General features: G+C 40.2%; 2 protein-coding genes across 3 annotated transcripts; one reads left to right on the top strand and one right to left on the bottom strand.

Moving 5' to 3' along the window:
- Positions 1–907: 907 nt before the first annotated feature.
- Positions 908–8,951, top strand: maf1a (MAF1 homolog, negative regulator of RNA polymerase III a). 2 transcript variants are annotated; one of them, XM_036559053.1, is made up of 7 exons: positions 908–1,713; positions 2,638–2,766; positions 2,886–3,054; positions 3,312–3,433; positions 5,786–5,905; positions 6,067–6,197; positions 6,348–8,951. In XM_036559053.1, exons 1-6 carry the CDS (start codon positions 1,631–1,633, stop codon positions 6,167–6,169), a joined length of 726 nt encoding a protein of 241 aa, XP_036414946.1. In that variant the 5' UTR covers positions 908–1,630; the 3' UTR covers positions 6,170–6,197; positions 6,348–8,951. The 2 variants fall into 2 exon arrangements, with proteins under 2 accessions (XP_036414946.1, XP_036414945.1); XM_036559052.1 differs by having other exon boundaries at positions 910–1,713; positions 6,067–6,175.
- An 808-nt stretch (positions 8,952–9,759) lies between these two features.
- trib3 (tribbles pseudokinase 3) lies at positions 9,760–13,716 on the bottom strand. The gene is made up of 4 exons (XM_036559051.1): positions 12,818–13,716; positions 11,657–11,944; positions 11,065–11,357; positions 9,760–10,757 (listed from the first exon to the last, which is right to left on the bottom strand). Exons 2-4 carry the CDS (start codon positions 11,942–11,944, stop codon positions 10,292–10,294), a joined length of 1,047 nt encoding a protein of 348 aa, XP_036414944.1. The 5' UTR covers positions 12,818–13,716; the 3' UTR covers positions 9,760–10,291.
- Between the last annotated feature and the right edge of the window lie 7,300 nt (positions 13,717–21,016).

Below are 21,016 nucleotides of genomic sequence, written 5' to 3'. Positions count from 1 at the left end.
GTTGGTCATCCTCTTGTCCTTTATCAGGGGTCACAGGATGCTGCCCACAGGACGATGTTGGCTGGATATTTTTGGTTGGTGGACTATTCTCAGTCCAGCAGTGACACTGAGGTGTTTAAAAACTCCAGCAGCACTGCTGTGTCTGATCCACTCAGACCAGCGCAACACACACTAACACACCACCACCACGTCAGTGTCATCACTGCAGTGCTGAGAATGATCCACTGATCCCAATGATATGTGTGTGTGTGTGTGTGTGGGTGTGGATAATGGATAATTTAGCCTTATGTGCAGATGGGACACTTACAAGGGCGTTCCAGCCAAATTGCAAAATGTAATAATTGATTAGGAGCGGAGCGCACGGTACGTTGCAGTGCATGCTGGGGATTGTAGTACAGCGTATTGTGAAATTAATAGAAAATTCACATAATTTGGCGGCCCAGATAGGATTGTGCCACGGGCCTAACCCGTGGTCTTTGTGTTTCACACATGGGCAACATAGCACGGAGGTTACTTTTCTTTTGTAAGAAATAAGTAGCAGAGAGAGAGGCTTTTCTAGATTTATGGGGTCACATGGGTTTAAAGTGGCAGGAAGGGTTGCTAAGAGGGTTTTGTTTGCATACTTACATGATACCAGTTCACATGAGGCGATTTATGAGAATAAAATACGTTGTAAATTAAGGTTGGTTTCTCTTTCTTCCTCTCTCCTTCTCATTTTTTTCTTTTAAGCTCATGCTGACTGGATCCTGATCGGACAATAGCACGGTAGGTGGCGGTATGAACATCTAGTTTGCCATATGCTATAAGGTTATGTATCCTCTCTGCTTCAAAACCACACAAGTGTCCCAACTCCTCTGAATTTACTTAGTTCGTGCTCCGGTCCTGCAGGTGGCAGTAAGCTCACAGTGTTCGTCTTTGACTTCAGCTACTTCAGAGAGAACAGCGTCAGGAAAGGGCTAAACTTAGTTTAGCTGCGCAGCTAATATTGCGACAAATAAATATTTATCTTTTTAAAAACTCCTTTCAAAGACAACGAAACACCGAGGAGAAAGGCTTGCATAGGCCTTGCGTTTTTGCCTGAGCGCGGATTCAGTAGCTGGGATGCATAATTTCCCTCGCAATTTTAGCTTGTTTAATGGAAGGTACTGGAAATTTCACAGTAAGAAGGAGGACATATTTATTAGACATAGAAGTGCGATAAGCCCGCGACAAAGATTTTTAACGCGTTCCTAAACTGCAGGAGGAGGTCTGTGACTTTGTGAAATTTTGAGTAAATTGGGAGCGCAAGCCTGTTTGTTGTTGCCTCGGGCTTCATGATTTGCATCGCTAGCGGTGGGCGAGTCAAAAACACTGCTGCGAGAGAATTTAGCTAACCTAGTGAGTTAACAGTGTGTTTGTAACGTTAGCGCGAGTTTTTTGTGGTATTTAAATGTCAGGGTCTGCCGAAATAACGTGCAGTTAGCTAACGTTACCAGGTTTTTGTAGCAAATTCGAACTGATGGTTTGCGTGCGCTTAGCTACTCTTTTAGGTTAACTGTTTACCTGAGCGTTATCTAGTAGGTCTGTGAGGGTTCAGAGGGGCCGTTGTCGTCAGTTTCTGTCAAAATAGCCGTAAATCATCAAACAGACCATGAAGCTTTTAGAAAATTCAAGTTTTGAGGCCATAAACACGCAGCTCACGATAGAGACGGGAGACTGCAAGATAATAGGACGGTAAGTTCGCAGAAAACTTTGTGAACAGTCATGTCAGCACTAAAGCCTAACACACGAAATAATAATACAAAAGTCTTTATTCCTAAAATGACAGTTTGTTGGACCTTATTAAAAACATAACACAATGTTTTTTGAAAACATTTTTATGTAATGTTGTTAGCTGTTTGTTACTTTCTGTGGGCCAGTCAGTGTTTGGGTATTTTGAGCAAGATGGCCTGTTTTAGTGCTTCCATTAAAATAGCTCCTTTTACAGCTTAGTAGTCTTCACAATAAAAAGTTGGTTAGGTATCGGTACTGGCTGATAATCAAGATTTCAGTATTGGTATTGGAAAAGAAAAAGTGGTTTTGTGCCATCTCTACCATTTTTAAATGGATATTTCTTTAAACAACTTTTTTCATAAATTAGATAAGCCAATGCAAAGAACTGTTTTCAGATTGTAAGAAGCTACGCATACTATAAAGTTTCTGTACAACTAAAACATTTCTCCTAGAACCATATAGGATAACTCAATAAGTAATCAGAGGGAGATGATTGGTTTCCTCCCATTAGATCAATGGTTCTCACCCCTGTTCCTGGGGCACCCCTTGCCTTGCACATTTTAGTGTTTTTTATGGCTCCTACGCACCTTATCTGACTAATAATTTAATTAACAAGCCCTTCCTGCGATGAAGTGGCAGCAGGAAAACACTAAAATGTGCAGAGCAGTGGGTACTCCATGACCAGGGTTGGGAAACCTGTGCATTAAATGATGCTTTGCAGAAATTGTTTGATGTACAGCGACAGATCTACTCATACTTTATATTGTACTGAGCTGATTGTAGTATGTATTTAGTGTGTTGTCTGTATCTTTTTACTGCATTCCATTTATCTAATCTGCATCTTGGGTCACTGTCCGTGTTGTGGTGTTTTGTTGTCTCTGCTAGGATTGAAAGTTACTCCTGCAAAATGGCAGGTGAAGACAAGCAGATGTTTAAGCAGTTCTGTCAGGAGGGACTGCCTCATGTGCTGGAGGCACTGTCCCCTCCACAGACCTCTGGAGTCAGCCCCAACAAGTAAGAGAATGACTAGGTTGGGCAAAACCTTTAGACCTTAAATCAGAGCTTTAAATGACAGGACACATTTGTGGTTTGTTTTATATGCCATATGTGCATGTACATGGTTTTCCTCTCAGGCTGAGCCACAGTCAAAGTGGCGATGAAGGGGAGGGTCCTCTCTCAGATAAGTGCAGCAGAAAGACTCTGTTCTACTTGATTGCCACTCTCAATGAGTCCTTTAGGCCGGACTATGACTTCAGCCGCACCAGAGGCCACGATTTCAGCAGAGAGCCCAGTGTCAACTGGGTAAGGAAGTTAAAATCTTGACAGAAGTACAAGGCATGTTAAAAAGTGGTTAAAAGAGACTATTTTTATTTTTAGTAGACAATTTTACTATTACAATTTTATTCTTAGACCACAGTTGCTTTATTGTAATGGTAATTAAAACATATAACAAGTTTATGTAACAAGAACTGGTATAATGCTTTGTATGATCCTAGCTAGGACAGTGTACCAGTAAAACAAAGGGTACTGGTCTGTTTCATGGTGTGGTATTTTTTCAGGTGTTTAACGCAGTGAACAGTAGTTTGTCTGCTGCTGCTGGGGAGGCATACAGTCGCCTGCAGCCTCAGCTCTGGGAGGCCATTGACAATGAGATCAGCCTGGCTGAGTGTGATATTTACAGGTACAGCCTATCTTAATGCACATACTTGCAAAACATTCTGGAAATACCCACATACATTCATGATAGCCCTTTTCCACAGGACAGTGCAGTATGGCATGGTACAGATCCATATTCTAACATTTTGTCATCATTTCCATTGACAAGTGACCCTTACCTTACCTGAGTTGCTGTGCTGAATTTGGTTACCCTTCTTGCCATGGTACCAAGCACACTGAATAGGGACATATTTTAAATAGTGCACACTGTTGATTGGCTAAACACAATCAGCTCTTTGCAAAATTATGATTGACACGCCTCTCATACATTTGTAATGGTCTCTAAATGCTACTTGTATGGAAAATTCCTCAGAACAAATTTACAGTGAGAACTGCAGTTGCTGTAAATTATTAGGCTAGAAATTGGTGGGAAAGTGTTGCTTAACAACATACAATGCTCAATCTTGTTGAGGGTAGTGTTTTTATCTCTTTCCTGAAGCTGAAAAACTTTGGATTAAACTATATGTGCATACCACACACATGAATGGTATCTACTAGTTGGTATATAACCAGTTTAGATGTTTAAGACTAGCCTAGTTTTAATAATAAGAACCATATTTAACAACTGATGTAAATGTAAAATATTTTTATTGTGCGAAACATAATTGAACAATATATAGATATTCCTGTGGTCTGTATGCAGTTAGGACTATTACCAGATTAATATGTCACATAATATAAAAACTGGATAAATTGCTGTTCTTGCTAAAGATTTTAATGGTAAAAATGTTTATAAGGGTGTTTAATTTATGAAACCTCCTCCTTGTTAGACATGAAAACTGACTGCTTTAATGTTGTCTGGCTAAGTGATTTCCGTGGTTCAGTATAAACATGTTTTTCAGAATCTTTTTTTTTATGTTTGCTTTGAATTGGCCAACACTCATATTTCATAATTTCTCAAGCACTGAACATCTTCTAAAGCCAGTTTGCTTTCTCTTCTTTGTGCTTTCCTTTGTATTACTGGATGTTTTATGCTAACCATACACTAGAAGACTTTGAAAAGACGTTTGAAAGACTAAAGTCTGACACCCTCTCACATCTAAAGACAGTGTCACAGTTTTTAGTCATAGATTATAATTTTGAAAAGACAGGAAATCTTGCAGTGTCACTATTTACAAGACTGCAACTAGACTTTTGAGATTATTTCCCATCATGCACCTGGTGGAAATATACAAGCAGAGAAACCCTTTTCCTTCCACTCTATAGTGGTACAGATGGGAAGATACATTGACTGAGCATGTAAAGATCTGGGGCTCAGCCCAGGTCACTGTAGAACAGTATATTCTGGTCAGATCATCACCCAGAATCTTTTAATTAACCTGTAAAATGTGCAGTTACTTTTTTATTTAACAAAGATTTATCACATCAACACAACATGCATCAGCCTTGTTGATTGGATATTATGCACTAAACCATAAAAAACAAACAGTGTAACAGAAAGCAAAAAAAAACATGAAATATTAAATCAGTCAGTTTACATTTTAAGTTAATGTGATTATTGTATTAAATTGGAGCAGATTTGCTGTTTTTACAGAGATTTCGAGATTTCAGGCACTCACACGTACATTCTCTCTCTCTCTCTCTCTCTCTCTCTCTCTCTCTCTCTCTCTCTCTCTACCTCCTGCGCCGCGCACATGCTTGATTTTGTTGCAGCGTCAAGACGAGAAAAGGGCTGACTTAAGACCACAATCTTGACCACCTTACACTAAACGATCGAGATGACGCGAGCGCGACGCAACTCTAGCAAGACACTCATGATTTTATCCCGACATGGATATTTGTCTGCGACAGTGAAATCGCTTGAAAAGTCGTTTGGTGTAAGGCCGGCATTAGTCTGATCGTGCTACGATTACCACCAGGTAGCCAGAGCTGCAAGACGAATGTAGCAGCAATAACTAAGTGAGGCAGGACTTGTCAGAATTTTACAAATGTTCTGTTGTTACCGAATCACTGCATGAGTCAGATCACTGTTAGTGTTTTCTTTTATTATTAGCTCACATGCAAAATCATGTCACTGTCACACAGACAATCACACAGACTCCAGAGAACCTGCCTTCTTTCTTGGGAACCAGTATGATGGGAACTGGACACAGGTACTCGAACAGGGCACAGATAGGTTAGATTAGTAAAGGCGCCATGGCTTACTGCTCTGTCCAGTGAAAAGGCAATAATAGTCAGTTGAGCTGAGGTCCTGAGGTTGAGTGACATTGTGTCTGTCTGAGATGACAGTACTTTGTTCTTTGATATTTGAACTTTTTGAGAAGATGCTTATCTCTCCCACATTTGTCTATTAATGGCTTCTTTCCCCTCATTTCAGTTATAATCCAGACCTTGATTCAGATCCTTATGGAGAAGAGGGCAACCTGTGGTCCTTCAACTATTTCTTCTACAACAAAAGGCTGAAAAGGATCGTGTTCTTAACATGCCGCTCTGTCAGGTGAAGTTCTTGAGACAGAAGAAAATGTTTATGCAAGCACATGCTCATTAATTCTGTGCACTTAATTATGGATTCAGCAGGTTTCTTGAGCATGTAGCGTAAACACTTTAAATATTTAAAAATAGTGTTTGCGTTTGTGTAATGACTGTTTTTGGATCCAGTCTTTTCATGGCTCCACGGGACTCTGGTATTGGCACAGAGTTGGATCTAGACTTGGATGAAGGCAGCTATCAGGGAGGAGGAGGAAGAAGAGAACATGGATGAGGAGAGGTGAGGGCAGATGTATAAAAAGGTAATTTAGCAAGCCAAATGTTAAAGTGGAATATCTGTTTTAAGAAATTCAAATGTCCAAATGAAAGGATCAGTTTCATCAGCAGTAATGTGTAAGTACCTGAACTACTAGAACAACAGCTATCTCCTGTAACAGTATTTTCCCTTGCAGGTATGGAGCTTTATGTGCCCAGTGAAGGTGCCGTAATTCCAGAGCTTTGCTCCTGAATGCCTCTGAACAACATGGATATCTCTCATAGAGTCTAGTTTTACTTTTGCCCTTATACTTCATAAGTCATTATCTGTTATGTTTCTTGCTTTCACCATATGACAGAATAAATCTGTGTTTTTGGAGGATTTCTGTGAGAATGAGATCAGCACAGGGGTTTTATATGTATTCAGGCGTTTTTGGTGTATAATTTTGCTTTTTCTTTTTACCAGTTGCTGTTGGACTGTTTTATCTTATTTAAGACTAAAAATTGCGTGCTGATGTAATATCAGTTTTGAGGCATTTTTTTCTGTTCACCTCCTAATAGAGAATGAGCCTGTTACATGTTTTATAATAATTATTTTAGACCCATCATCATATGCAGTGGACCAGGCGTTTGTTAGTTTTTCCAATCCCTCTCACAATTCTGTTTTCAAAACTATTCCTGAGTCTCCTGCCACCAGGGGGCGGATTGCACCGTGCAATTGTCGACCCACGTGTCACTATCTTTTGTGTCTGTTAAGCTTTAAGCATTGTTTGATTTTTCAAGCCATCACATTTTGAACTTTTTTTATTTTATTTTGCTGTGACGTTGGGGGATCAAGCACCAAAGATATGAGGCATGTTTTTGGTATGTTGGTTAAAGTTTTGTTTTTTCATGAGAATTTTTATTTTTTAAACTACTTGTTGTATGTGCATGACATTCATTGCTTATTTCCAGCGGGTGGGAAAGAAGTACGTCCAGCACCCTTGCACCAAAGGCAAATTGCTGTGCTTAAAGGCACAAATGCATTGTTCAGAGGAGGGACATTTCGAGTTAGTGGTCGACTTACATGGCCTATCCATGGTGCCCTCTCCAAACCAGTCTCTAGGGGCTCCTGTATGTTCTAATATCCAGATTCCAGAGCCACCACTGTCCCCCAAGTGTAGTGTGCCTGAGGGGAAACTAAACATAACACAAAAATTCCAGAATTAGCTTTGTGTTTGTACAGTGTTCACTTTTCCCATTTATGGATAACAAAGACAGTTGTTATTTAGATGCACAATTTTTTTAACCTAATACACATATCTTGTTTGATAGATTTGTCTGTATTTGTATTAACCATTACTTGGGACAAAAGTATAGTTTTTTTTGCTATGCTTTTTTCTCACAGATAGACTAAACCAGCATTAAAGATATTACAATTTTAGGCTTATATCCCAGGCTGAAATTTTCTTGAGCTTGCTTACCTCTCTGATATCACCAACTGCTGCATAAATATCAACAGTATGTAAGGTTTTATTGCAGAAAATAAGTTCAGTCACCAGAGCTCACTAGTTTGTACCAGTTCTAATCTAAATGTTGAGAGGGTGAGATAACGAAACTTTTCCTGTCCTCTTCCTTTTCCTTTGTTCACAATTGTTTTTACTGGAGTTAGGATTTGTGTGCATGTTTTGGATGTTAATTTTTTAAGAACAGTGCAGCACAGCGCGTCTCCACAGTGTTTTGTTTGTTATACTAAAGCTCATGCTTCTTGAAAAAATTGGAAATATTTTCAGTCCTAGTATTAGACAGAGCTAAACCGAATGCATGATTATTTGCTTGACCTGAGTATAATGTAAGGTTTGCTACTGTTTTTCTCACTGAATAGTGGAGTTACACTACAGTTCTGTTGCGACATTCTGAACTGACCATCAGCTTTCTGGGGTTTGACCACATGTCAAAGTAAATAATGCCATCTTAGTATGCTAAAAGCTGGTCAATCGATTTCCTCAGCTAAACATTACACGTGTAATTCAGATTCTAACACATTCAAGACACATTCAGTGCTCAGTGTTCTGTATTGTTATTGAAAAGTATAGAATGTGACTCATTACATTTTGTGGTTAATTCCTTAGTGTTCAGATTAGTATGTATTGTGGCAGCTGCTCTAACAGGGCTTTTGTGAGATGTAGGGTAAAATGTAATGTCCAGTACATTTACAGTTTTAAAGCCAATGTTTAAAAATTGAAGTTTACCCATTGATTCTTAATGTATAGATCAATCAGCTGGTGAATGTGCAGTTGATTTGTGTTTAACTCCTTTCATTCTGTGTGACTTAATTCTTTCAGTGCATTATTTTGTAGTAGCCTACTTCCTTAAGTTCCAGAGTTTAGTAGGAAGGGATTTAAGTTTTATGAAACTTTAAATGCTATAAAGGTGCATTTTTGTTACTCGGGGTATAGCTAATTTATTTGTGTGAAGATATTCAAAACCAGACACAAGTCTAAGATAAAGTTTTTACACTGATTCTATACATTCAAGGAGTTTTTAATTTTGGCAGCTTATGGGGCAATAAGCTTTTATGGATTTTATTTTTAAGGAGTTTTGCCAAAATGTGCTGTTTTTGAAGTGGTATGTGTAATAAATCTCCAGACTCTTGCTGGGTCAAACCTCATGAAAGTCTGTGTTCATTGACATTGAACTTTCTAAAGAATTACTTGGCTTGAAATAAGTCAAATTCTGTCAGCAAATATGTCACATTTGTGGAAAAACAAATGTTATTTAACCTTTCTTTATTTGTACTGGCAACAACAAAATACTTAAAACATCAACCCATGGAACTGAACAAAAGTGTAGTGTTCTTTTTGCCATAGTTACAAAAGTGATATTTACAATTTTCACAAAAAAGTAGTTTGACAAACATGAGGGTCAAAGCACTGCATGCAGGCATCACTACTGACATCAAATGTAATGCCTTTGTTTTGCTTCACATGTTAGACACACCACGTTACCATTACATGGAAACTTTAACTGCGGTGCAAGTCAGCTAGCACTCTGTATCCTTCGGGGTCTAACTAAGTCCACCCACAGCACATACACATAACAGACAGTACTCATGCCTTAGATCATGTTTTAATTTATCTATGACCTAAGTCACCATGCCTATAATGACATCACAGGTTCCTCAGAGAACAATGAAAGAAAGGAAAAAACCCTGGCACTGAGGAAATGTCTTTCCTGAAAGGTTATACAGAATTGTAGCAGGACTTTATGTACAGCTCCTGGTCGACCTATAAACACAGCATTAATTTTATCCTCCCTGTTCTACCATGTTCTCTGAGTGAATCAAGACCAGGATTTGTCATGAGAATACAGACATGTCTCCTATTGGTACAGAACATGAAACCTCCAGGTGGGAAAGCACTTTAGCTAAACTGAGATTCACTCATTAAAATGAGGATCGGTGAAAGTAAATCTTTGGTAGGTTACTCCAAAAAAATACAACTACATAACATCAACTGTCCTAGTGAAAAAGGCACTTTAAATAGTCGACCTCATTTTTCCACTGCAAATTATGTAAACAGTACATATGAAAAAAAGGCACATACTGTGCATCAAGTATCCCAGGATTCAAGTTAGAGGTGTCAGACAAGTGATTCAAAGTCTCTCCAACAACGTGAATGTACACTGTATGACATATATACATGGAAATCACAATACTGCTGAAGTGAATGTCTTTGCACAAGTCTGACGGGTTGAGGAAGGTCCAGTTGTGCTTTGAACGACAAATCTGCTTGCAGAGCGGCCGATGCACAACTTAAGTCTTTCAAATTTTCACAGCCCTTGGTTGTTTTCTCCTGATGAGACCACATCAGCATAGGTAGTTCCCAGATGCAATAAGAAGGCTATCAAAGCATTGTGGTCCTGTATCTACTTCACCACAATGGCCAGAAAGCCTGACTGAAGCCTCTCAGATTCTTTGCCTGATGACAAACAGCAATAAAGCTGTTCACCTTTTTTTGGAATCTGAAATCTTCTCAGCCTTTTCCTGTACTTGACTGCTGCACACCCTCTAAAGTCTCTGCAGGGACTCTCTACGGTGCCAGCCAACACAGGTGGGTGAGAGGGTGAGTGTGAGAGAGAGAGAACGCTCACTCTACCAGCCTCAATAGCAGTCCTCGTCCTCACTCTTGTCAAAGTCCGGGACCACTTGGTCTGCAGAATGCCTGGAGCTAGGGTGCTGACTAGAGATGACTGTGGTGCTACAGTGCAGCCAAGGGTGCAGCAGAATATCTGGGGCCTCCAGCCGCTCTGAGGGCAACTTCCTCAGCATGCAGCACACCAGAGATTTGGCCCTGGGGGACAGAGTCTCTGGGATGGTGAAAGCACCCCTGCGGATTTTGCTGAACAGCGCTGCAGGCTCCACATCCTGAAAGGGGTAGCGTCCCACCAGCATGGTGTAAAGAACCACTCCCAGGCTCCAGATATCTGCCGCCTTCCCTGAGTATGAGTGGCGCGAATTCAAAATCTCTGGGCCAACGTAGGCTGGGCAGCCGTGCTTGTCTGTGAGAGAGTCGTCATCTCCATTGAGAAGACAGGAGTCTTCCAGGTTCTGCAAGACCAGCTTTGTTCTGTGGAGACAAAAGAAAGATTCTTAGTTCACTCTTTTTCAGTCTTTTGTATCTTTGTTACAGCTAGTCAGAAGAAACCATCTTCAAGAGGATATCCTTACATTGTTACATACTTGCACAGTTATTACCATGAGTAATAATTGTCTCATAAATGCTTAAATGAATAGCTCAAGCATAAACGCTAACAGTGATTGAAAGCTAGTAGCTGTCAATGAAAGCTATTTCATAGGGCCAACTGCTGGCAATTCATGTTCATTCATTGTTAGCAATGTCAGCAGCAGTGACTGACCCATTTGCTTAAACTGACCTTTGTGCATCGGCAAAGACGAACTTGCGCAGCTTGAGGTCTCTGAGAACGACACCGTTTTCGTGACAGTGTGCAACCGCTGATGCCATCTGCCTGAAGAGACGCACAGCCTCGTCCTCTTGTAACCTCTTACAGGTGCGCACATATGAGTGCATGTCGCCATAGTTGCGCTCGAAGAAGACATACACATTATGCTCCCCCATAATCACCTCAGATATCTTACAGATGTTGTCATGAGGCAGCAGTCGGGTGTACGGAGCAATGAGATCATGGTACTTCCTCATAGAAAACACCTACAAATGGAAACACAAACAAACTTGATTATAGATCTGCAAAAAGAACAAAGGCTATCATTAGGCTATTACTCTTCTTGTGCATGTGAGTCATGTGAAGAACAATAATAACCTGCAGATATGACCTAATCATGGTTGCATGGGGTAGGCCAAAAACAGGCACTACACCTTATCTGAGGAAAGGTACATTGCTAAAGACGCAGTGATTACCTTTTAATATCCAAACATCAGTAGAACGCACAAGTATAGCATTTGCTAGCAAGACCCTCCAGTATCATACTGCAGGACAGTGAGCTTACCTTACAGGTATATTGCTGCTCTGTGACACGGTGGACAGCTCTGTACGTTTGTGTGCCCTCTATGGCCTCCAGCAGAACATAGGGCCCAATGGAGGACACACGGTGGTTTTCTGGGCCCGCATGCTCTGAGCTCTGGGTCAGGGGTCGAAGGCAGGGGGCCAGGCCAGGGGAGGGGGGCTGGCTCAACCTGCGGCGCTTACACTTCAGCGTCTCTGTGCTTTGGGAGTCCTCGCAGTCTACTCGCTTCAGTCGCAGAGGCAGCGTGGGTGTTGTGAGGTTCACGCTCATCTGTTGGGGGAGAGGGAAGGTGAAATCAGGGTTAGGAATGAAGGTCATAACCTTGCAAGAGCATGAGTGAGCATATTTTCTGTCTCCTGCACAGTGGTTCCAGGAGTTGTGCAATATTTGTTCACGCAGTTCTAGTTCGTCTAGCTGGCTTTAGAGCAATGTGCGTGCAAGAACACTGAATCCAGAGCGTATGGGGGGCGACAACAGACTAATGTGGCAATGTGGATCTAGAAGGCAACGCTGATTCACATCCGCTGCTCCATCAAAGGAGCTAAATATGAGCCACCGAAACGCCTGAGTGATGATCACCACTGCTTGATGCAAGCAGACTGTTACTCAAGTTACTGTCCGCCGCTTTCGAAAGCCAGTGAGTGAGTCACTCTCTCTCTCTCTCTCTCTCTCTCTCTCTCTCTCGCGCGCGCGCACACACACACACACACACCGGGTTATTACACATTCAAGCGCGTCACAAAGTGACGTAGTGCAGTCTCGTTTTTCCACTTGCCTATGCCTATTCGCAGATTTTACACATATTACATCCATATAAGTACATATTTCTTTTTCTAAAAAAGCAGCATCAGGTGAAATGTAAGCTTAAAAAAAGAAAAAGAGAACGTGAGAAAACTATCGCTTTGAAAAAGTCGAAACAACACTTATCGCAGTGGTGAGGAGTGGCTGAGGAAAGAGTTGCACCATCACTTTTCCCTCTAAAGTTTAACCCGGACTATTTCACAATTAGGCTATAATTTCTGAGGGAAAACAGCTAATCAGGAATGGACACGTATACAGCAAAGAGACCTGTTAGAAAACTAAAACAGGAGTAACTCTTAATGTGCTGGTGCGTTGGGAGCTAACACGTACAGTTTGACTCACCTCGCTCTCAGACAAAGGAACTCGCTCCTCTCCAAAACAGAACAATGGTAACTCCAGTCAACACGAGTTGAAGGCTGATTTAGCTTTGTGAACACATTCCCAGCTTGAGAGAAGAAACGCGTAAACCTCGAATGAAAAGTATACTTAAAGTACACTGAATATATAGCATGTATGGAAGGAAGTTGGGCAGAAACTCTTCGCCAGGCTGAAGTAGAACTGCCACGAGTCAGTCTGACTCTGACGAGGCGCCCGTTCCTGACAGTAGTCTAATTAGGCTAAATTACAATTCCACTTGCCGAAGTACCAAAACAGCTCGTGTTGGTGAGAAAATGAATGGGCCTCTGGGTTCTCCTTAGTTGCAGTCTTTAGTTTTCTCTTCGTCCGCTGTATGCCAGATAACAGTCCGTCCCTGAAGTCTGAGAGACACCGGCGAGCGCTAATGTTGTCGGCACGAAGCTCTTTGTTCCTTATTCCCGCTGAATGAACGATGTTGCGCACAATTTCTTTCTCAGTTTCCACAGCGTGTGCAGTCCTCGGTGGGGAAAAATGAAGTGAAGCTCTTTCACAAACAAATGAAAGCAATTAAGCTCGAACCGAATATCTTGAATTTGGCTAACGAAAAAAAACAAGTTGTCAAAAAAAAGTTCGCCTAGCAGAAGCGGAGGACTCGTCGGATTACGAGCAATGAGTGAATGCTCGGTCGGTTTTTGTTTGGTCGGTGTGTATTCCCTTCAAACGGGAACAAGGATCCCTTTATAAGCGAGATTACAGATCAGACGTGTGGCCCCTCCGCCTGACCGTCCGACTGTGAGATCTCTATTTAGTCGGAGACCCCTATTATGCTCCTCTAACATTACCACTCGACTGCCTTCGATGATGCTGTCTTTAGCCCGATTGCAACATCTAAGCTCCACCTCCTGCGTCTGACGAAATCGAGACTACAGCGAGGGTTATTATTTTTCCTCCACCTGCATTCCGACAGATCCCGCCTCTCTGCTCTATGATTGGCTAGGAGTTCACACTCGCAAAAATCCGTCGAATCGGCGCAGGAGGAGCGACGCTGCGAGTCAATCCCAGCGCGGCAGCTGGATCTGCCGAAATACGGGTGGGGAAAAAACACGCATCTGTTGAAGTTTTTGCATAGCGAGCAAACAAACAGCGTGCCAGGAAAGGAGCTGTTTGCAAAGATAGCGTTCGTGCTGGACATGTCTGAATGAGCCGTAACAGTGCGCCGAAGAGCTTAAGTCCACTCCGCATTTCACAGGATGAAACTGTGTTTGGAGCTGTTTACTGCATAAAAGCGAGTATTTTATACTACTGCTCCAAACGACCAGTTTTAAACAGCTTACAAGTATTATTTTGAGATAGGTGCGCAGCAAGATGAAAGTAACCTCGTACTTCGTGCGCCTTGCCTACTCCACTCATAACTGAGCAATGCCGCACCCCTTTTATGACTCAACACCAATATTGGTGTTGCACCATTGTTGCACTGTTTATTATGAAGTCGTTCAGGTAGCCTACATGATGTTGCGTATGGTTTCTGAGGAGAGTGATACATATGGATAGGATAAGATGATGTTTATTTAAACAAGAAGTACTTTCACATTTTATCTGCATATCCTATTTTTCCCCAATATGTTAAACTCAGCATAGATATAGAAATTGAGGATTAAAATGTAAAAAAAAATGCCATATTTAAGTTTGTTCCCTGTAGAGGATGTGTTAACTAGTTTTTTCGGTTTGAAAATTAACAAAACATTAATGTTTATGTCTGTCCCTGTGTGTGTATAAATGTATCATTACTATCATGCATGTTTTTTCCATGTTTTCAGTGAAAATATTGACATTACTTGGATGGAAAAGAAAAAACCTACACATGCATGTATATGGATTTGCACTTCTCAGAATATGTACATATATACACTAGTATATTTTAATTTAATTTAATATTTTAACGTTGTCTCATCACTGTTTCAGCATGATGTCACAGACTCTTTGTTGTCCCTCTATAATTTTTTGTTATATGGCCAGATGGCACAGGTTTGATTGGCTTCAATGCGAGGCTCCTCAGCTTGCTGTAAGGCCTGGGTGAGTTAAGCTGCAGGATGCTCTGCTGCTCAGCCCTCATGGTTTCAGGGTGAGTCAGAGGCTGTGTGCGTGAGTGTGTGGGTGACGGAGGCTTCCTGGGCTGTTCCACCATCAGAAGGCCTCTGAGTGGGAGAGCAACCAGCCGATCCTTAAAATGGAAACGTCTCAGCCGAGCAGTACATTTCAGCTTTCAGGGCAACACCTCCGGGTGTCTTCAGATCCATGAATAGCTAGACACATCAGCCCAGACCTTTTTAGCACCTCAGCGGTCAGAGAACGCATTAGGGAGGTTGTTTATTGTTGTGGCATTTTTGCCTGTTATCAGCTGAGTCACAATGCTGGAGGATGACTCTGACGTGGTGTGACTGAAGTTGTTAGTTGAATTCTTTTACAGTATCTCTCTGCCAGTTGGAGCTGAGAAGAAATGGACAGGATGAGCTGCGTTTCCCAGAAATCCTCTGGCTGTTGGTGGCACAGAAATGGTTCTGTGAAAATGTCACACTTCCTGAGTTGAGACATCGTATCACCATGGGAACCGGCCATGTTCTCCACAAAAGGTTTCATACTGATGGAGGCGTGTGAACATATTGGAGTGCTGGGTGGAAGGCAGGAAACACCCTGGACAAGAATAAATCTTACTTGCATTAAACGTATGAACATTTTTGTTTTCTCCTGGAAAATTGCTATTTTATAGATTTATTATTTTGTTAGGGCAGCAACGATACAGTTGTGTGCAAAAGTTTTGGTGCCCTTCAAATTACACGTTCATATCCTCTACAGAGAACACACTTCTGCACATTTTAATGCCCAAATACTGTTCACTTGCGAAACACATGAAAATTTTATATTTTATGCTTTATTTTTTCCCCATTATGTTAAATTCAGCAAAAAAATTGAAATTACTTACTAAAATTAGCAGAGAACTGACACATTTAAATTTGTTCCCTGTAGAAGATGTGTTAACTTATTTGCACTTAGAAAATGAACAAAGCGTGTAATTTGACTGTGGTGTACTGAACTCAATGTGGCTATCAGTTATGAGCTGATGACAAAAATAGACCCTGGTCATAATAGGCAGTGGCAGACAGAGAAGAGGAGATTCTGGGAGCACTGGAGAAAAGAATATCTTTTCAGGAAATTTAAGGCAAAACAATTGGCCTCATATAAAAGGAAATTGTCACAATCTTTAAATAAATTCAGCATTTGTCAACATTATGAAAGCACGCTTTACTTGTTTTTATGTGTAAACAAACACTTTGTCTGGCCAAGACTGAAAGTTGGGGCACCCCTGTTCTATGGCTTTCCTCGAAAGGATGTTTCTTTTTGGCATCTTCATTTCTAAGAGTGTGTATAGTAACTAGCGAGAAAGACCAGGCTTGTTTTCTCGGTCAGACCTGTTTTGATTGTAGACGTGCTGTTCTTTAGCCACGCACAAATACACTCACAGTAGTTAATTAGCCTAGTTTACAGAGCGGGCCTGGCTTATGTGTCTAAGTCTAATTGGATTAGTTATGCAGCTGTGCGATTGAGTGGGCTTTGCTTTAAGGTCACACATGTCTCGTTGGTGACTGCCCACACCACTTCCGGCTGGCACTTGTGTCAGCAACAATACTGCCTGCTCAGATTCTGAGAAAGGGCAGTATGAACTCTGTGCCCCAACATTAGTACTCCCTGCTATTTATTACTTTTGTAACACTTTCTATCAAGCCCTCATTTATAGGTGATTGTAAATGTGCTTATTACTATTTGTAACTTGGTAACAGTGTTTTGTAAACATATAAACTCTAACAATGTTTTAGACATAAACATATTGTAATACAAGTGTCACTATCCATTATAATAATTTTAAACAGAGAGTGACCTGTGCAGAATTATAAAGCACCTATAATACTAATAATTAGAAAAACATTATGAACATTTAAAATGCCATCACTGAGTGCTTCAAGTAAAGTGATTGATAATTTATGCTATCATATAATTAATAAATGATAAGGTTGATTAAATGATAAACTTTACTTGTGTAATGTGAGGTGGAGACATTTAATATCATACCAATCACAAAAGCATAGACACATTATTGCAGTTTACAAACTTTTCTTTCTGAATTTTTTCAAAGTTCTGAAAAAAGACTATAGTAAACACAGCTGTTTGTCCCACATACGACCAGAAAACATAGGTGGCATCTAACTAACGTTGCAGGGCAGGAAGCTTTTCAGGTGATCCTGTAATAATAAAACATATACAGTACATAATAGAGTGCACACTGACACACATTAACAGTACAACATTACTAGAGTTATTATGCTTACAAAGCATTGGTAGCAAGTTACAGAGAGTTATAAGCAGGTTTCCTTTAACATTCTTAGCTGTGGTCCTACAGAACAGGGGAGCCACCTCTGTTTTCTTTTTTTAATGTAGACCAGAGAAGTTTCACTAACCTATCATTGTATCAAATCTAGTTTTGTCCCATACATATCTTTGGTATAAATGCATTATCCTTCCCACTCTGTTGCATGACAAGACAGATGCTTAAAGGGGATTTCCTTTTTTTTCTTTTCAAAATGTCTGCATAGTTCAGGTTCAGATTCAACCAAAGTGGTTTGATGTTAAATTGGAGCATTGTAGAGAAACTTACAGACTCTAATTTCTTTACAGTGGTGGTGATAGGGACCAGGGTGTCTACAATGCAAATTTAGCCATTTTATTTACTCTCCAAAATGACCAGTAAAACTATGTGTGTCTTCTGGGTTTTTATATATACTAATGGTAAAATAGTGGTGTTTTCTTTGTTCACTGTCTTACCTTATAACACCCTGCATGTATCTGTCCCCCATGAGCTTATTTAAGAAAATACATTTAGGCCAAAATCTTATCTTAAAACTGTAGTAAACCAATGTCTCAGACATCAGGCTAGACAGAATATTTCTAAAGATTACATGTAATCATTTTCTGTGCGGTAGCTTAGAGGAATTAAATGTTTTGACGCCTGGTTCCTGTCATCTCCTCTGTGAAGAATTCTTACTTAATAAGTTTCTCTAAAACAGCGTGTTTCACCTCAAACTGCTTTAAATGACTTTGTTTACATCTTAACGATCTAATTATGCAGAAATGTTGAAAAAGTGGTGCACATAACGTTTATGAGAATGATCTTTTACTTGCTTCTTGTGATTGATTGCTTTAATTCTTGGCCATTTTGAGTTTAATCAGCCAGTCCGCTCTCTGCAAGCAGTGACAAACTGCTTGCGGACAGCAGTAAGATTCGGAAGCAGATTAAAGAAATACTGCAGCATTTTTCACCCTGATCTCAATCAGTCTTGTCTGTTGCATACGACTGATTACCACTGACAATATTTTTTCTGTATTTAGTAAAAGAACAGAAAACTCTTTGACTCAAAACCCAGCTGTAATAAATGCCAATGGGCAAATGCTGAAGCACCTTCCCTATGTGCTCTATTACAGTTATGTTAGGAGTTAACAGGTTTGCTGTTGTTTTCAAAGTTGGAGATGCAGACTTTATTGTGAGTGGTGGCAGTAAGCTACAGATGCAACAGAGACAGAGAAACACATTAATGCATGGTATTTAACTGTATTGTCTTGATAGCAAAAGGAAATGGACAAAGCACCGCAAAATATAACTAAATTTTTCAAATCTAAAATACATTCTGCAGCCCCTGTACATTCTACTGCTGTTCACCTGAAGCAAAGCAATGGTAGTGCAGGTGCAAACCGAAACTGACAGACCATTTTCACCTCATGAAACTTCTATGTTGCTGTGATTACTATCAGTCCTGAGGGGAATGGGTGGGGTGCGGTACGGTGGGGTGTGGGGGATATGAGGGCTATACAAAGTTTGTTCTTGGGTTTTCATCTTCTCCAATCAGCATGGCTGTACCTAATTATAAAGGAACAAAAACATGGCCCATACTCTGAAAAATAATGGTTCTTTGAAGCAACGCCATAGTAGAACCACATTCGTTTGCTTTTCTGAAGAGCATTTCACTGGATGGTATATATATATATATATATATACATAAATAAAAGAGAAACAGCTTTTCAACTGGGAACCATCTGGGAACATTTGCTGTTAAGAGTTTAGATCAGCTTCTGTACATAACATAAGCACAGGTTCAAGGAACTACTTCATGTTATTACTGATTACTGAAAAAGAGACTTTTTTGGCTGATGATGTCATGGTGCTCCTGCAAGTGTTGCGGTGGGGAAAAACACAGAGAGACAGAAATAGAGAGAGTTAGCTATATAGTGGATTATTTCCTTATTCAGGCTCACCCTGGATCCTCTACTGTGTTTCTGAAAGATTGTGAAAGCCTGAATTCCACAGCAGCGACCAGCCTTCTGCATAAACAAATTAGTCAGAGCTTTTTTTCCCCTCTTTTTTCTTTCACTGTACTTACTGACAGCCTCTTGCTCCCATTCTGGGTCTTTGAAATGTGTCTCAAAAGACGTCTTGGGACTTTGCCAGGCAATCTCCATATAGAGTTTGATCTAAGTGTCTAAATGTATGTGACAGTGTCTGCAATGTAGACAGCCTTTTGATTTCAATGGACAAAAGAACAAACAAGCCATTTTTTGGTGATGCAATACTGTATAATGCAGTTTTTTCCTTTATATTGCATACATTGCAGAGCTTTGTAAATATACACATCTCTGCCATTTTTCCAGTCTTCCACTGATCTAATTCATTCCACTTTAGTGAGTGTTACCCTTAGCTTGCTTTAAAAGGCCCTCCGCCCCTCAAAGAAAGGGTTGTAATCTTTTGAGATCACAGGTCTGGGGAGGTAAGTCTATTCATTAGCAGTGTTTAACCAGTTTCTGTGTTAATGGGCTTGAGAAAGGCTGTTGGTTTATCATTACAGAGTTGTGTATTCCCTCCCTAATGGTTCATTAATGGACAGACAAAGTAGGGGTTTCCTTTGACATGAAAGAAATGCTCTCTCAAAGAAGTGTGGACTAATTTGCGTCTTTCGCACTGGTTTTAATCAACATTGCCTTGTTCTGAATGTCTTCCAAAATCATTTTCCAAATCTAACCAAAGGGTTTTTGTAGGTTCTTGATCATGTACAGCATGTGTCTATGTCATTCTAAACCACACATAATCATGTTTATATTTGACTGGTGTCTGTTCAAGGAGAGAACAACCTTGTCTAAAGTTTTATTTAGCCTTTATAGTACACATCTATATTTATTTAGACATCTGTGCTGTCATATCAAAACATTGTAACCATTTGAAAATGCTGTTGTTTGTATTGACTATTGATTTTATATAGAGCACTTGCTTCAAGATGAATGGACCAAAAGAAACGGTCCAAATATCTTGGAATAAACCCTCGTTACATTAACACGCATTCAAGTTAGTAATGTTGATCTGCTTTTTCTCTAAAGGTACAACCTTAAAGGTATATGGTTTTTGTTATGACAGAGCCGATATGCATTTGAATGTCATAGGTCAATACACTACTGGTTTTATTATACAACGCCTCAGAACATTTTAAGCAGAATACATCAAAAGGCATTCTTCCACGGCAGTACCTGAACCTTTGGCACCAGAAAACTGGAACTATGTTTTTCCATTTGCTACCAGTACCAGAGGTTAAAGTTTTATGGTTTTTGGTACCTGCTCAACATTTAACAAACTCTTTACTGTTCCAGCTGAAGATAAAGTCGCTAAGCATTATTACATGACCTATACGTGCACCACAATGTAAACTAGCACGGTTGATGTCTTGATTGCTATTAGACATCATTGACCAGTTGCAGACAACAGCACTGGTATTTTCATCTATAAAGTGATACTGAGTAAACTTCTAGCTTACCTCTGTACCCTTCTTTGTTTCAGCTACACTCTTCCAGGTAGTTACTTTTGAATGTACTATGGGTTTTGACAGATCTGGAGAAAACTGCATGTTCTTATTATGCACCTTGGACATGGAATAATCTGCAGTCTGCAATCTCTAAAAATAGATACGCTCATATCTATTTAAAAATGTAAGTGCATAATGAAGAATGTAGTAAATGAGATGTAGTTGATTTTCTTAAGAGGCTTGAGAGAGTTTAATTAGCTATTTTGTATTATACATTATGTTGTATATGTCG

Source organism: Colossoma macropomum, unplaced genomic scaffold (genome assembly GCF_904425465.1).
Source record: "Colossoma macropomum unplaced genomic scaffold, Colossoma_macropomum, whole genome shotgun sequence".
Lineage (NCBI taxonomy): Eukaryota > Metazoa > Chordata > Actinopteri > Characiformes > Serrasalmidae > Colossoma > Colossoma macropomum.
Note: the sequence above shows the minus strand (reverse complement) of the source record. Positions and strands in the feature narration are given on the sequence as shown.